We start from the raw sequence: 18,809 nt of genomic DNA on the forward strand, positions 1-18,809 counted from the left end.
ATTATATTGTATGTTATTTTCTTCTTGTATAACTTCAACCATATTATAACTTAGCTTTAAATTGAAATATTATTTATGTTAAATAGGGTTAAAACTTGCGTACTTCGTTATATCGAAGCTTCGTAACAATAACTATAATATATTTAATATATTATGGTAAAAAGATCTAATAACGATTAATTTTATTATTTGCTTTTGTTATTTATATTTGTGGTTCAATAACTACGATTTCTAAGTTATAATGTATGTTAGACTAAATATTGTTTTATTTATATTTAAATTTAAAATATTGTTTTCAATAAATATATTTGGGCGACTAATAGCCGAATGGTTAAGTCGCCCTACCTACGCTTGAACCGGCGACGGTTCGAATCCTGGTCAAGCAAGGCCCTTTGTGAGCCCTCTCGGTGCCTTCAGCAATAGGGCCATCGTTCATCACAGATGGACAGTGAAATAAATGAGGTTCTGCATATGGACCTTCAGCCAAGTTGATAGACAATGACTGTGCTAAGGTTAGTAGCAGATTCACAGTGCAAGGAAATAATGGAATCGCAGAGCATCAATATGTCGTCTTGTAGGTTAACTTCAGTAGTGTTAACCTACAAGACGATAGCCAACCAACAAATAATTTCATTTTTTAAATCATCATAATGATAACTATCCACCGGGAAAGAATATCCATTAATCCATTTCCGTTTTAAATTTCTTTATTAATGTGAACTAGTATTACAGGGATTTGAGTTATTTGTTTTGTGGCTTTTTATATCCATTAATGTCAACCGCGATCTTAAATTTACTCAATTGATGAACATATTGTGAATAAAATTATACGATATAAAAAAATTAAATATATTCAATATATGAAATAATTTACGTTTTAATAATATTTACTTTGATTAAATTATTTACATATGCTTTTACACGTTTTGTTTATTATAATTCAATTTAAAATGTCATAAGCGGTGGTGTAGCACTACTTTGCAAAATATTGACTTATAATTAAATCCATATTTAAATAATAATTGAACAAATATTAAATAAACGCAAATCCGTATATTCCGCATTCAATTCCAAAATATATACATTGTCTAGATATTATATAAATATGATATAATAATTGATCCTATAATATTGTATGCTAATATCTTTTTCTCTTTCAGGTGAGTTTGCATTATCCTTAAGACTGACGAGTGTCGTTGCTTAACAAAAATGAAAACATGTAATGGTACGTAAATAACTTTCTTTACTTTTGTGACACGTTGGATGTTATAAATAATAAGAAAATTTGAACATTTGTTTTCTAAAGTTTTTGTGTATTTTTAATATAATTGTTTAATTTTTATTCTATAAAAGTTTATAAAATTTGAGAAATATTTTTTACTTACATAATGGCTTACGACCAAAGTTTTTGTGCCCTAAATTAAAATATTTACTTTGTAAATAAATTATATTTTATTTATTTCAATTGAATTAAATGTATTTTTTAAGGGACAAAATTAATTGTTTTGCTAAAACCAGTTGTTATTTCCAACATTGTCAAACAAATGTCTAAACAGATCGGAATTCTGTTTTGAACTAAATTTTTGCTTAACATATCAAAGGATTCAATTATATTTTTCATTCATGCAAAAATTGTATGTCATCCTTATAAAGAAACCCGAATTTCACGTTAATATCTTAATTGAAACTTTTTTGCTAATTAATGAAAAAACGAATGTCTGCAATGTAAAAATTACGAGATAACTTTGGTTCTTCTTTACGCGAAAACAATACTGGAATATTTTTAATTGCCGAACAAAACCCCAAGCGTATTAAAATCCATTTAATACCTGTATTTCCATCTGCTGGACAAAAAATGTATAGTGAGAGAGGGAAGAGCACTAAATGAAAAGTTTTTATGATGCAAATTTCCTATTGGGACCTGCAGCAAACTCCTCCCGGCTCTGTTTATTATACTGTCTTCGAGTTAGTGCTTTCGAACGACTACTAAAATTCTCATAACTGACTTATAGATTAGATTACCACCTAGACCTACCGGGCATTATTTACCCTTCAAGCCGTTAAAATAAAATCAGTTTTCGCATTCCGAGTGTTAAAGTTTTATTTACTATTAAATTAGAAACTTTAATGATAACTTAAATATTATAATATTTTTTAACTTATTACTATTACATTAATTATCTTATCAATTATAGGAATTGGTAATAATATGTTAGAATTTTAAGAAGTTTCGAAGTCCAAACTTTATATTGTATAGTTCATGCAAGAATTTGTTATCATAAAATTTTAAATATATAGTGGGATCTTCATTCTCGATTAACTTATTTCTATGGGAAAATGGTTTCGGTTTTCGAACAACATTTAAGAATGAATTAAATTCGACAACCGAAGTTCCAATATAAATCTCAAACAAACTCCTCAAATTCCGAATCAAATGTTACTTATTATCATGAATTTTGATGGTAAATTGGTTTCGCTTTTCGAATAGCATTTAAGAATGATTCCGTATCAAATGTTACCTATTATCATAATTTTTTATGGAAAATTGGTTTCGGTTTTCGATCAGCATTAAGAATGACGCAGACTACTCGGTTTCCGAAAACAATTTTACCTACTAGCTTGATTTTGTATAGGAATATGGTTTCGGTTTTCGAACAGTATTAGGAATTAATTACATTCGACAAACGAGTTCTAGTGCAAATTAATAAAGCATAAATATTATTATTATTTAGTACATAGAATAGAATTTAGCCATCCATTATTATATGAAATAGTTAATAGTTAGATTAAGTATTTGTAATAGATATTCTATGAAATAACTAGTTATTTCCTAAAACAATGGATGTATTACCGCTAAAGCGTGTGGTAATAGATACTTGTGAACAAATTAAAACTTTGTAGAGGAAATTATCGAATACACTAAAATTGTTGAAAACTTGATGTATGAGGTACACAAATGTGTTGCAAGTTCCTTCAATAATAGCTTAGTTAACAGCGACTGTAGCAATTGAAACCATTATAAAAACCATACCTTTAAAACTTAATAGAAATGTACATTGGGATTATTATGTAACTTTGGTCATTTTCCACAAAATCTACTTGAAATCAACGACTAAACTCGAACAAACCTTTTCAAGATTTGATCATAACATGCATTGCACGATATTATTATGTAACTACAATATTTAACCACGAGATAATGTACTTAAAGTTATAGATTTAAATAAATACTGCTTAAAATACCGGAGCAAAATCTTAATACCGATATTCGGTATTCAAAATTTTTTAATAAAGGGTGTCCCAAAATGTTGTTAATATATTCATTTTTTAATAAAACTTTTTTTTGATAATCTATACAATTTTTGCTTTACTAGAAAGTAGAAATACCATACATAATATATGACAAATCACCCCACTTCCCGTGCAATGGCAGCACATGTTCACTCTTTTGATGAAATATTTCATAACATGTTGACATAATTTTTGGGAAATTTCTACAATGTTGTATCAAATTTCATCTTTGAGGTCCTCAATGGTTTGTGCTTTATTGATGTACTTTTTCGAAGAAGTAAGGTCCAATCAATACCCCAGCTTTACGTCATGCGAACAATTCCATAAAATGGTCAACATTTTTAAGTGTTTTTTGTTTTAATTTCTACGCGTTGTTCGATGTTTACTAATTATAGCATTTAAAAATCTTAATCTGGTTTTACCGCTAAAAAGTGGCGGCACATTTAAATTTCAGTTCTTTTTGAGATACCCTTTATACAAAACAAAAACAATTGTTCTTCATATGTATATAAATACATAAAGTATATGATAGGATATAACAAAAGTTAAATTGTTATAAGTATAATAAAAAAATTAAGTCTTTTGTACAGCAAACATATATGATAGGAATTAAATAATGAATTGGTTAAAGTGACTAATAAATTCTATAAATATAAGAAAATTTAATTTTGATGTACAATTTATAAAGCAAGTAACAAATAAATATTAATTAATTAATTAATGTTATCTCACAGAAATAACTGATAATTTCATCATTATGCGAGGTTTGAATTTAATATTATATGTTAATAGTTAATATGTTAATTCCAAAAACCGGTTTTCAATAACAAAATCTCAATATTGTATGAACTAAGTACCATATAAACAGAAAATCTACGAATTTCGAACTTAACAGATTATTTCAATCTGCATTAAACGTATTTATATAAATAATTTTGTTGTACACATAGTAAAGGTCAGGCTTTGCAGTGATGAAGCGTGGAATAATTGTATGCGTGCCACTCGTAAAGCATTTGCATATCGCGTATAAATTGCGAGAGGAAAGGAAATATATGTAAAAAGCTGGAAAGACCACCTCCGAAAAAAAAAATACTTGTATATAAATAAAGTGGACGGAAAAAAATAATTATAAAAAAAGAACATGGACTAATACAGGAATGAGGGCGTAATCTAATGTGGACTTTAAATAACATTCGTGCGCTTGTATTCAGTACGTTTTTATGCACATGCATTTTATATATTCCGCGCTCGTTTTGTAACGTTGGTAACAGCGTACATTGTGTAAATGTGACTAGCAGTTAGTTTTAATTCAATTACTAATGGAACATGGAAAATACAATTAACCTTAGCGTGAACCACTTTCGTGTTATGCGAAATTACATCAAAGCAAATTTATCTTTTGGTTCAAAAATATATTTTTTTGCACACCCCATTATGTCAAGTATTGAGTGGATGTGAGGCTCACATTGATGAAATGCGAACATGAAGGATTGGTTAAATTAATGGCAAAACAATTCTGCTACCTTTTTTCCGGACTTTAAATGAATCACTATTTATAATATTTATACATCAGCACAACATTAAACATTCGAAAATTAATTGCGTCCATTCTCTGTATGTATGTGATTGCGTTGACTATTAAATTTATCAAAGCGTAAATTCGCGTTTCCCTGCGCTTCTGTTTTATATAATTTACTCTGGCTATGGCACTATGATATGTATGTATATATTTTTTTTTGCAAATAATTTAAAATATGTTACGCCGCTCCATTCATACAGTTTTTACTTTTATTTCATACGCAAAACGAAACTTTGAAATAAAAATATGCACGCTGCGAGCAATTACGTGTAAATTATTCGAATATTGCACAATTTGCATAGAATGTAACTTTTTACGGATAACTCTATGAATAAAAAAATATCCCAGGTATGAACATAGCTCTATAAAATCAAATTAGTGGCTAGACTATGTATGAACATATTTTTTGATTAATAATTAATAAAAAGGTAAACTGATAAATTATTTCTAATATTTATTAATTTACATTTTTTTTTTTCAACTGTGTTTTTTTTCAATTATATGAATATTATTTTCATATTGAAACATTAATCGGTAAATATTGTAGTTTTTTTTTTTAAATTTGAATATTTAATTTTTTTTCAGAAAAATTATCATAATGATAACTATCCACCGGGAAAGATTGTCAACCGCGATCTTAAATGTACTCAATGTTCACATTGATGAATAAAATTATACGACATAAAAAAATCAGAATTTTTGAAATAATGGAAATCATATTTTTTAATCGAAAAGTTTGATGTAACGTATTAGTAACTCATTATTAATAATAAATGAATATGTAATTTACTTAATAATTTTAAGTAAAAGAAATAAAAATGAAATTCAATTTCTTTGATGTATTTTAACTTGATGTATTTGAGGAAATTCTCTTTAGTTGAAAAATGGATTATGATCTAAAGACAATTCTTTTGGAAAGCGGAAGAAGGACGATGGGGAAATGAATAAAATGAGTTTACAAGAAGGGCGAGTGAGATAATGATGAACTGCAAAAGTTCGAATAAAGTATAAGTAGATTCAGGAAAGGACATACTTTGATGGTTATTATATTCCCCATAGGAAATAGCCATAATTCAATATTGCTGCACTCATTTATCTTCTCCCCGGCATAATCCATAAGTAAGTTAAAATACATGTTATTTGGCTTCATCTTTCAAATAATGAAAATATCATATTTATTGGATTAAACTGTATAAACTTTATATTAAATTAATTAATATAAAGTTTATATTGTTTCACTTTGATAACAAAGTAATTATTGTGTTTGAAAAATAATGAAAAATATGAATGTGGATTCACTATAGAAAGGTAGGAAAATTTCAAAACTAAGAAAATATCAATTGAGAAAAGTGTAAACAAATTCTAAAAAGTATGTGCACAAATAATTTTGGATATTTTTTTTCTTGAAAATAAAAACAGACATTACAAAAAGGGTCTTCGATTAGTAAGGTTTCAAACAGTGATGATTTAAAAAAATTACTAAATTCAATGCTGAGAATAATGGTCAAGCGATTTTTATGATGCACCCAATAAATTTAAAACGTATTTTTCTTAATACTATATTTTTGCGCAGGTAATCCTTAAAACCCAAGTCATTTAGTATAAATACTTGCTCAAAAATTTCAAAGGCATTAGTTCTTCAATCGTCTTCAGTACGACAACATCACTTTTGTGAAATACCTACTATTTTCTTCTTTGCATTTTTAACTTATTTTAACTTAAACAAGATGTGTAAAGATATTATAGAATTGGAAAGAGCCATGGATTTTTACTTATCATTTGAGGACAACGCAGAGCTTATTGCGATTGAAGAATCCATGAACAAGACCAACGAAGAAATCAAAAAGTTGAGTATACTTCAGGATGACTATGACGAGGATGATAGCAATGAAAACAAGAATGAAGACGATAGAAGAAGTGTGTGTGTGGGGAATATTACTCATGGTACTACTTCGTCGATGCTGGAAGCGTTTTTCAGCAAGTGCGGAAGCATCAAACGTGTTACCATTGTCCTGAACAAAATTACAGGAAAACCTAAAGGGTTTGCGTATATTGAATTTGAACTATCATCGTCAGTGGAGATGGCCCTGAAAATGAATGGTTATAAGCTGAGATCCATGACGCTTCAGGTGATGTCCAAGATGCCCAACAAACCTAGATTGATAACCACCAATCGTCCAACTCTGGTTTCAGCAATTTTAGGAAATAGGCAAATGTCTCAAGTTGATTCGATGAGAATATCCGAACATATCAAAAGTATTTGTTCAGGAAGTAACGTTGCTAGAAAAATTGCTGGAGCATTGAAGACTAAATATTCGGTGAAACGTCTAGGTGTCAAGAACTGTTTGTTTTAATGCGAAGAAATTCCGATAATTAATGAAAGTTTTGTAAAAAGTAGTTAGGATAATTGACAATATTTTTGTACCTTCTTTGTGATACACGTAAAATCTAAATAAATAATAAAATATACGATTTTTTATAAAAATACTTTATTTAAAACACTAAATGTAAGAAATCTTGAAGTATTGTTGTATAATATAAGTATAAAATATGTAAAAAAAGCTGCATATTTGATTTAATTGATATTTGAAAAGATTTACTCAAATTTATAATTATATAATCTAATTATAACCAAAACGAAAAATAATTATTTAACAATTATAATTCGATTTATTATATTAAAAATCGGATAATAATTTTAAGGATTAGGATTGTCTAGGACTATTTTTTTTTGTATTATTGTATACATTCGTATACAGAATAAAAGCTTGCAATATTTCAAGTTGCATCGTATTGCAGGGCTAGCATTTTTTGAAGCGGATTTAAACTACAATTTAAATCTAGCTTATATGGCTTGATTCAAAAAGCAATACATGGAAAAAGGAAATCGGCAGCGTTCGGACAATAAAAAAGGATTTACGTAATGCGGTTAATATTATGGCCAATGAGTTATTTTCGTTAGGATTTAGTAGGTTCTCTGCTTTGGATGCCGTTGTTGTTGTTGCATTTTTATTTGTCTTTCTATTTAATCGTCCTGTTTTCGAATACGCATAGCACTCCAGTTGGTACAGTGAATTTAGTGTAATAGCTATTTGTAACGTGGCATATTTCATCCACTGCACGTTGTGTGTGTTTTTTTCAGTGTTCGGATTATGAAGTTTCCTCTGTATATGTGTACGTATTTATTTGGGAGCATCATAAATCCTCACCCTCGCAGCGCAAAAGGGGGATGGAAAATAGCTTAAATCCTGCGCATCGAATGCGAATATGGAGGAGAGAGACTGAGAGATAGAGCAAAAAAGGAACAAAGCTAAATCAATTTGTTATTTAATTTGGGCAATATGGGACTCCTGAGTCCTTCGTACTGTCTCGTCTCCGTCCCCCAATCAAATAATATAACACACACCCCGAGGTGATTTTATTTTCCTCCCAATTGCTCCAATTTGCTAAATCATATACCCGGTGTCGAGAAATTTAAATGATAAGAGGAGCTCACTGTTTCTTTTACATTTACATTTTTTTAATGCGAAGCCTTCATCAATTCCTAAAAGGTGCATAGATAGACACAAAGCGTATACAATTTTAAAATTCATGTATTTCGCTTCATTGCCGTGCGGGTCTTGTTGGATTCCGTAGCTTTGTCCGTTAAGTCGTAAGGGTTTTTATAGTCTTCAAAGACTCCCTATTATAAAGAGAATTTTTTTATTTTTTTTTGTTTCTTCCTTTGCCGCCTTTGCAGCATTCTGCTCACTGTATCCGAATATTATGTTTTCGTTTCTTTCTTAGTTTTGTATCGAGCATTATTTCCTAATGACTCTATTTAACGAACAACATTTACCCTCAATGCTTGAATATTACTTGAATCATATTCAAATATTCTTTTCTACTTGTATTAAAAACATTGTTAAATAACTGTGTTTGTGTGGAATGGAGGAGTATTGAAATTCTTCAGATATTCAATCGAAAAATCATTTCCATATTATTTTTAATCAGCGGAAGTTAATAATAACATTTTATACTTCCCTAGTAAAATACTAAGATAACTTTATATAAGTGTTTCCAAATTCACTCATTTCTATGTTAAAAATAATTAATTAATTAATAAAATAATATTATTAAAATTAATATTATTGATTTAGTTAAACTTAAAGTCAATATATAAACAGTGAAATACAACAGCACTGAAAATTATATTATTACGAATAGTCTTTTAAATAAAAACAAAGTATATTTATATAAAATCGTATATTTTATTATTAATTTATATTTAACATGTATCACAATAAATGTACAAAAATATTGTCAATTATCCTAACTACTTTTTACAAAGCTTTCATTAATTACCCGAATTTCTTCGCATTAAAACAAACAGTTTTTCACACCTAGACGTTTCACCGAATATTTAGTCTTCAATGCTCCAGCAATTTTTCTAGCAACATTACTTCCTGAACAAATACTTTTGAAATGTTCGGATATTCTCATCGAATCAACTTGAGACATTTGCCTATTCCCTAGATCTGCAGAAACCAGAGTTGGACGATTGGTGGTTGTCAATCTAGGTTTGTTGGGCATCTTGGACATCACCTGAAGTGGCATGGATCTCAACTTATACCCATTCATTTTCAGGGCCTTCTCCACAGACGATGATAGTTCAAATTCAATATACGCAAACCCTTTAGGTTTTCCTGTAATTTTGTTCACGAAAATGATAACACGTTTGATGGTTCCGCACTTGCTGAAAAACGCTTCCAGCATCGACGAAGTAGTACCATGAGCAATATTCCCCACAAACACACTTCTTCTATTGTCTTCATTCTTGTTTTCATTGTTATCATCCTCTTCATAGTCATCCTGAAGTATACTCAACTTTTTGATTTCTTCGTTGGTCTTCTTCATGGATTCTTCAATAGCAATAAGCTCTGCGTCGTCCTCAAATGAAAAGTTAAAATCCATGGCTTTTTCCAATTCTATAATATCTTTACACATTTTGGTTAAGTTAAAATAAGTTAAAAATGCAAAGAAGCTAATAGTAGGTTAATAACAAAAGTGATGTTGTCGTACTGAAGGCGATTGAAGAACTAATGCCTTTGTGATTTTCAACCAAGTATTTATACTACATAACTTGGGTATTAAAAATTACCTGCGCAAAAATATAGTATTAAGAGAAATACGTTTTAAATTTATTGGGCGCCTCATAAAACTAGTAAGTTAGGTAACCAAATGACTTGACCATTATTCTCAGTATTATTAAAATATAATTACAAACTTACTTGACCAACAAATTCTTAGAAATATGAAAATGTACAAGAAAAACAAAGTTCAGATTATTTCTGCAAGTAAAAGTGAACCAAAAAAATGAAACATAAATGTTCAAAATCTGCGAATGCAAGTGAATTCTCAGTATTCTTAAAATATAATTACAAAATAATACATTGGTCGATTGCATTTTTATTTACTTACTTTCTATTTATTTAGTGTAATAAATTTAAATGACCAAATAATTCATAGAAATATGAAAATGTAGAAGAAATATAAACAAAGATCAGATTATTTCTGCAAGTGGAAGTGAACCAAAAAATTGAGAAATAAAAGTTAAAATTCTGCGATTGCAAGTAAATCGAGTTTGTACAGTTTTTAAGATAGTTTAAAATATTTTTTTAATAATCTACTAACATTGAAATATTAAACACAACATTAATAAAAACAATACTATTTTGGTACATATTTCAAATAAAGACCTTGTTTTCTTGAAATATTTATAAAAAAAACTAACATTTGAATCATTATAACATAATCATATATATTCCAAATTAAAATCCTCTTAAAGTTTAATCTTTTTCTAAAAATTAAAAGTTAAGGTGATTTTAATTTTGATCTTCAAGGAATACATCATTATAACATTCTTATTATAATTAGTAGAATGATAATATAAACATTTCATTCACATCATGAACATGAAACATGAACAATATTCTAGACTCTTTTAATTTTCAAGACAAGTAAATCCGGACTGATTGAAGCAGCACTATACGAGATATTACAGTAAGTACACATTACATTGTAGAAGCAATATATTAAAGCTGCGTTCACATAAATTAAGACCTCGTTCAGCGTGTCCTCAATTAACTCAATATAATTCAATTCAATATAAAGTAGCCAACTTGAATCTTATATCTATAAATTTATCTATTTACTATATTTGAAAGTTTAGATTAGCTCTTGTACTGTACTTGTACTGTATTGATTAAAATGAAGTTTGATATAATTAAACTTGCATCTGGAATTGCACATTGTACTGCCACGTGTGCATATAGTAAATGTTACGCATTGTAATAAAATTGAACCTGTAGAATTAAGGCTGAGCGTAGTTTTCATTCATAAAATATTCAAGATGTGACTGCCCAAATGCGTCCATAGGGATGCTACATAATTTCAAAGGTTCCCAGCACGAGGGTCAAAAGAATAGGGACATTGTGAGTAACTAGAATATTAATTAGATTACTTTAGTCGTCTGGCGTTCAACAGCTGAAGACCTCTAAGAATCCTTGCATCTCTATTTATTTATATATTTTTTGTTAGACAAATTAAAAATTAATTTGCAATGAATTCAAAAGAGCGGTGAAAGAAAAAGTTTATCGCATCAAATCCAGAAGTAATGTAAGCAACTCGAAGTCGTACAATCCCACTGGCTATGTAACATAAATAAAGAAGAAGAAAAATGTAACAATTTCCGCCTACCGCGACGTGTATTATTATATACCTGGCATTGAGGGGTTGAATGGAAATGAGGTTTGGAACAATATGCTGTAGGGGAGTAACAAAAGAAAAACACATTTCCTCTTGGCTTTAAAGATAATTTTCGAAAGGAGCAGCGCACATTTCGGAGCAGGCCCTTTTCGATATTCCTTCGCGAGAACAAGATTCGATGGTGCTTTTTTTTCCACACCCAAATCTATAGTTTGCATCGATGGCGGCGCCGTTACAGGATATTGGATATATCCTGAGATCGCTCCACTGACCACCACACATCTCGTTTCCACCGATAGGATATATTCCGAAGCTGCATCGTAGAAGACAATCGATTTGCAAAGCTCGTGCTGTAGAATTTACTATGCGCAATTACACGTTGCTGGATAATTTTGGAGTGGCAATTCTAGGTGTTGCATATTGGAGATGTTCTGGTGGAAACAAGGTGTATGGAGCAAAGAAGAATGCGAATGGCATGGTAATGTGCAAAGCATGTGGAACATGCAGCGACCTGATGTCATTCCCGAAATAAATTACATTTGTTATGGAACCACGTAGCTAAGTGCATCCTATTTGCTGCATCCAGAATCCCGCTTTCGGGACTCGCAGGCAATTAACTAGCTTTTGCCTGTTTATTGAAAATTATCTTAACGACGTCCCATTACAAAACTTCCAGGTACTTTATTCTCTGGTTTTTTAGTTTCAACGCTGTGTTGCGCCATTGCTTTATAGCATTCGACAAAAATTATTGCTCAATAAAGGGGATTTATTGATTCAAATCTAATTAATTTCGTACTTAACTTCAGATCTATACCAAACTTTTGTAAATTTATTTGCATATTAATTTCAACATCCATATCAATCTTGTACAGTAATATTATTTAAAAAACAAAACTTAATGAAGATATTTTTACTTTTGCTTTAAATAATTTAATATATAGCAGGAATTTCTGAACAAAAAACACATTTTACACAAATATAGCTTATATATGGAAATATAATACGTATTTTACGATTCAATCAAGGAATTTACATTAACTTAAAATAAGTATTAAGTTTAATCTATTATCTAAATGATGATTATAAATATAAATTAAAGTCATCTATAAGTTAAATATATATTTTAATAACGATCCTAATTTTGTATTAGCTATTTCACTAGTTTATGCAGATTACTTTGTTTCAAAATTTAAATTGGGACAAAATGATTTAATAAACAGATTGTAAAGAGAGGGTTGTTTTGCCTCAGGGCACTGACCTCAGTAAAATAGGGGTCTTTTGGGTAGCAACTACAAAGCTAATATATACAGAATAGATAAAACAAAAATTATAATTTAATTTCTAAAGACAAAAAGGTTTATTTACAATTTACGAGTCTTTTGTAATTTGTTATACACAATATATAAAATATTTAAAGTAAATGTCAATAAGGGCGGACAGTCTCAGGTCAATAGCCCTTTGTATATATAAAATATATATATATGCAATAAATTATAAAAATATACATTAATTCTTGTAACTCATTAAAGGACGTAAGTTTTAGCACAATTTAAAGTATTATTTTGAAAATAGTTTATTAGTTTCACTTGAAAATGAAACCTTTATGAAAAAAATATTTTATTTATGGCAATAATGGTGTAATAAAGTTTATGCTCTTTTTCAAAATAAATTTTCTAAAAGTTTCATTTTCTAAGAAAAGAAAAAAAAGTATAAAATAATTATATAACATTACAGCACATCGGATATAATAAAATAAGTAAACCTAAATGACGAATCATTCATAAATAATATAAGGATATATTTATAATAATTTTTAAATTTATAAAGAAACCAATATTTATGTCTTTTCATACCTTTTCCAATAAATCAATATAAATTAATAGTTGTACTTAAGTTTATTTGTTATATCAAGATGTGTTTTTATAAGCTTTTAGGTATAGATTATTTAAAAAATGAACTATAAAGTACAATGAATAAAGTTTGTAAGTTTTAAAAGTCATAGGATACTGATACGACGTTTGCCCTAGAAATGTGTTCTTAACTAGCCATAAATCACATTCTCCTATTTGCATTTTGTATTCAGTGTTCGATGTTGTTTTTTTCTTCTTTATTTATTGTTGTTGTTGATTGCTGTACACCCGTTAAATATTGAAAAACAAGTGTAACTTTTATGATCGGACCGCAATGATCATATAAAATCGTTGGTTCCGTTTTTACGGGCGAACGGAATTGGAAATTATGTATTTTAGTGTCCAAAATTTTATGTTTATAACAAGCACCGTAATTACCGGGGACCCCTCATGAATATTACGAGCGGATTTTTGTCGGCCGCTTAAATCTCGCCATAATCGAGTTCACCGCTAATTTATTTTCCCAGGCTAATTTCGTCGGTTATATTTTTATTCGCTGTTCGAGGCGCATTTTTCCTCGTCCTCTCATCGCAAAGTACTTTATGCTGATGCTACCTACGCGAACAAAGGGATTCGTTTATATTACAGAGTCACTTGGAAACAAATTAATATGAACATAAAATACATTATTTAAAACAATTCCAAAGATAATTGCTTCATTGTAGGATGAAGAACAGAAAAAAAAGACAGAAACTAACAGCTTTAGTGTATGTTTAATCGTTGGGTAATTTCGTTTAACGACGTTCTTCATTGTTTTATTAGAAAATTACATGGATTGTTTACTGATACCGAAAAATTATGCATTATCATTGCTTGTAATTTGAAATTTCATTATTATCTTTTTGCATTTGATAACATAATCATTATTTTCAACTTTTAATAAAACTAAAATTTTAGAATATTACTTTAATGAATAGCAAAAGTCAAATAAATTTTAGTCGCTTTTGTCCTCCATTTTAGGGCTAAAATTAAATAAGATTGTAATTTAAAAGATATTTATTTTATTGTAACTAAATGATAAGCATGATGTACATGAAAATATAATAATTCAAATATGTTACCATAAAGACCATAATTTCTTAAAAATATAGAAAACATAGAAACATTTCAGTTGTTTTAGCAATTTTTAGCAAACATTATTTATCAAAAGATCTTTTATACTTGTCAAAGTTATTTGTTTCAATATAATCTGTTCGATTATGACAAGTTTTCGACAAATTACTTGGCAAGTGTTGTGTTGGAATACTTGAATATATTTTATGAATATATTACGTATTATTTCGGTAGCAATCGCAAGATCGACAACTGAAATATCGTCAATCAAATTCCCGACGTTCGAAATCCCGACAACCACAATTCCGACTATATTAAAATCCGGACCACCATAATCACGACTGTATCAATTTCCCGGAACGTAATGACTTTTAAATAATAAATAATAATAATTAATAATCTAATTGTATTTGAGATTATTTTATTATGTTAAATTTTATTATAAATAATTCAACAAAATCAAATAAATTAATAATAATTTATTGTTATTAATAATAAAAGTGTAGCACAAGGTGACGCTCCGAAATAATTTTAAAATGTCATTGTAAAAATTTTCGATAGAGTCGGGATTTTGATATAGTCGGGATTTCGATACAGTCGGGATTTCGAACGTTGGGATTTCAATAGACGGTCTTTCGGTTGTCGGGCTTGCGATATAGACCCTTATTATTTGACATGATTTTATGGTAAAGGTTCTCAATCATTATATATGTTATATAATACATACCTGATCATTTCTGATGAACCCATACAATCCGTACATACGTACAATGTCAGTTATACAAATCGGCAGAAAAATATTGTTTACTTTGTCCGAAATAACGTACAAATATTCCTAAGATGCATTATGCTCATTGTTCGACATACTTTGTTTACACTAAACCAGGGATTGACAACTCGTAATTCTGGAACCGCATGCTGCTCATTGAATGAGTAATTACAGCTCTTTTCTTTATTAAAGAACTATTGATTCTAACAGTCATCACTACTTAATTTCATTTTTTTTTCATTTTATATCTTTCTATATTAATCTCTTTTTATATAAATATTATATTGTTATTGAAGATAACTAATAGACAGGAGTTCATTGTCCTAAATTCCTTGTTTAACTGAGCTATTATTTTATCAATTCCTGGATTAAATCAAGCTTTCCTCCTCACTTGCATTGGATAATAGAATTGCAATGTCATCGGCTATTATGGTCTACTCCATCTGCTGTATACATTATGTACATAATGGATCCTGAAACATTATTGATCACCTTATGTAAAGAGGATATATATTTGATTCTACTCATTATTCAAGAATATAAAAGAACTTATCTCTGAAGTTATTTATCTTCAAATCGATAATATAAACTTAAGTAATTGCAAATTCAAACTGCGCCTGAAATAAATTTTAATTTCACCCGATAAGGAAGGTATATGATATATGAGCAGTTCTGTATAAATACTAATGGCTGACATTAGAACTGCGCTCGAAGAAATCAAAGCAATAAAAAAATGTAATTGAAAGAGAAGATTGATTTGTTCGTTAATTACAATGAGGTTATCACACGCACAAAAGAAATCTAGTGAATCTATATCGTGCTGAAAAGTGGTGGAGGCATAGTTTGAACAATAATTAAAAATGAATTAAAACGCAAATGGAATCGAGCCAGTGTGATATTATGGATTGACCGATATGACAAATATTTAACCGCTGAGTTTTATGTGTGTTGTTTTTCCACCCTCGTTTTGTTTATTATTTCCGGCATTAATAACCAATCAGGAAAACCGAAATTAAACAAGCCAGACACGAGAGAATAACAGCTACACACGAAAAAAAACAAGCCGTTCTGGATAATACGTTTTATCGATTTTTAATCGTATGCTAATGCGATTTTCTTTAGAGGCTTTTATTATATGAATACAATAAAGCTTTGATTATTTATTCGAATGAAGGAATTTGTAAGTGCCGCATGGAATAGTTCCGAATTAAATTCCAGCCGTTTCCGGGGACGGCGACTGCCGCCGAGCAAAAACAGTTTTAATGTAATAATAGTAAAACAGCTGACAACGCTTTGAATAAATTCGGTAAATATCTTGACTAAATTCCACGGCGGCTATCTTTTCCACAGTCCTGAGCACTCGGCAGTATAATGTAATACAGTGTTGACTTGCAGATCTCCAGATTTATGAATGCAGAATTTGCAACCGAATGTACTACTACTACTCTGCATTCAGACTTATCAAAGAATAGCAAATCCTACCTTCCCTGTAACACATTTCCTTCACGTTTCATACATTTGAAGCACTCTGTATATAAAGCAGAAGTAATTTATATAAAACATTTTGTGAGTTATTCAAATTTGCCTCGGGCATCCCAGGTTTTTCAAATTATTGATTACCTAACTTGATTTGATGTTTTTTTTTAGCATCATTCCTAACTGTATCAGTTATAGGGTGTACAATCAGCATTTATTTAAACTTTAACTACTCACGCCCTGAAATTTCTAAGTACTACTCGCGCGGTGTATTTTATACACCACATGTATTACTGCCGTCTGTGCATAAATGATTGTATTACGACAAGAAAAAACTTTTTCATATTAACTTATGCTTTTTTATTAGAATCATAACTATTTGTAATACATTAATATAATAATTTCTGAATCTGATATTACACCAAACAAGGCAGAGCAAGAAGGAACGTGTACAAAAACAACTTTTTTGTTCCTCAGTCAACACAATATTGCACCAGCGATTAGTAAATACTTTGGGCATAGGTAACTTTAAGTGTCATACATGGGAGAAAGATAATATAGATGTGGTATCATTTCTTATAATATTGATGAACTTGTTAACATAACATAATACGTACAGTATCAGTATATGTAGAAATTACGTTCATATTCATTAAAATATATCAGTCCTCTTAAATTTTATTATTGATTTCCGTTCAAATTAAATTATTGTAGTTTGTGTTTTCTCTTAAACATTTTTAGGACAAAATAAATGTCATGGTTTATCTAAATTAAAATATCAAATGTGTATATATTTATAACGCTGAAGTACGAAGACTTATTGTATGTTCGTATGAAAATCTAGTACGTCCATGCGAATAAAGGACATCTGCATTCCAAACAATAGTAATGATTTATATGAGAATTTAATATCCGATTGTCTACAATTATTTCTATATTTAGTATTTCTTCAGTTATTTACTAATAAAAAAAAATACGATAGGAAATAGAAAACCAATGTAAAAAATTTCTTTCTAAAACTTATATTTTATTTGTATCTTAAGGGGTTAAGTAATTATCTTATAAAATGTTCCTATACTGTAAAATGAAATTAAAATAATAATAATAATTTTCACAAATCTTTTTTTGATCCAATATAAACTTACAATTTCTTACATTTGAATATTTTTTGTAAATTACTATTTACAATTTACTATTTAATACTTTTGCTTATTTTAAAAGATATAAAATCAATTGTTGTACCGTATGGTTTATAAGTTTACAATAAGTTGGCTTTAATCAAATATTTGTATTTATTGACTCTTTAATATCTTTTCAACGGTTGCTCCTAAATATTTCTATTTGGTAATATACTATAATTAGTTTGTAATCTTTGTTAGGTATTTGGTCTGGAATTGTTAAATTGTTTCGAAGTTTGATTTGCTTAATGTCACCACAGATTAATATCATAAGTTCAAATATGTTGTAGATCCACATATCTTCGACTTCAGTTGTCTCATGGTAGTAATAATTTTGTATATTTATTCCAGGGTAATCTCCTTTTTAAATATGTTCTTTTGTGAAGACTAATTGATATTGGCACTTTTTTTTGTTATTGCGTAAGTTCGTTTTTCGTTCGTTTTATTTATTATTTAAAATATAAAATTAAGTATCAATTACTTATAACAATTTGACAGTAATACAAAAAATAGAACATACTAGAATCTATAAGAAAATGTACCAATTTACAATTACCAAAAAAAAACACGGAATTCTAATTGCCTTCACGCTCAACATTGATCTAGTTTAATCACGTTGTATATATAAGCAACTATTGTGTAGATTGTAATTAATTTTGATCTGAACGGTTTGATCGATTGCATTCCTTGCAAATATATGCCTAATATTATATATCCAGCCTTTGTCTTGAGAACTACGAGGATCTATTATCTATGACATTGAATATTAATTGTTATGAAGAAAAACATCGACATTTCCACATTTT

At 29.0% G+C, this 18,809-nt stretch overlaps 3 protein-coding genes across 5 annotated transcripts in view; 2 read left to right on the plus strand and 1 right to left on the minus strand.

The window, feature by feature from the left end:
* The window catches only part of LOC108566937 (tyrosine-protein phosphatase Lar), a 430,502-nt gene that overhangs the window by 139,146 nt on the left and 272,547 nt on the right, over window positions 1-18,809 (plus strand). The window lies entirely within an intron of this gene.
* Window positions 6,598-7,224, plus strand: LOC108566924 (polyadenylate-binding protein 2-like). The gene has a single exon (XM_017927059.1). It carries the CDS (start codon window positions 6,598-6,600, stop codon window positions 7,222-7,224), a length of 627 nt encoding a protein of 208 aa, XP_017782548.1.
* On the minus strand, window positions 9,148-10,353 carry LOC108566939 (polyadenylate-binding protein 2-like). 2 transcript variants are annotated; one of them, XM_017927087.1, is made up of 2 exons: window positions 10,331-10,353; window positions 9,148-9,846 (listed from the first exon to the last, which is right to left on the minus strand). In XM_017927087.1, exon 2 carries the CDS (start codon window positions 9,821-9,823, stop codon window positions 9,230-9,232), a length of 594 nt encoding a protein of 197 aa, XP_017782576.1. In that variant the 5' UTR covers window positions 9,824-9,846; window positions 10,331-10,353; the 3' UTR covers window positions 9,148-9,229. The 2 variants fall into 2 exon arrangements, with proteins under 2 accessions (XP_017782576.1, XP_017782575.1); XM_017927086.1 differs by lacking the exon at window positions 10,331-10,353 and having other exon boundaries at window positions 9,148-10,103.

The sequence above is a fragment of the Nicrophorus vespilloides genome, unplaced genomic scaffold, assembly GCF_001412225.1.
Source record: "Nicrophorus vespilloides isolate i.1.1-1 unplaced genomic scaffold, Nicve_v1.0, whole genome shotgun sequence".
Lineage (NCBI taxonomy): Eukaryota > Metazoa > Arthropoda > Insecta > Coleoptera > Silphidae > Nicrophorus > Nicrophorus vespilloides.

Bases quoted from the DNA above. Each gene is read 5' to 3' on its own strand.
- LOC108566939 (XM_017927086.1), bottom strand. From the start codon at position 9,856: ATGTGTAAAGATATTATAGAATTGGAAAAAGCCATGGATTTTAACTTT.
- LOC108566924 (XM_017927059.1), top strand. From the start codon at position 6,598: ATGTGTAAAGATATTATAGAATTGGAAAGAGCCATGGATTTTTACTTA.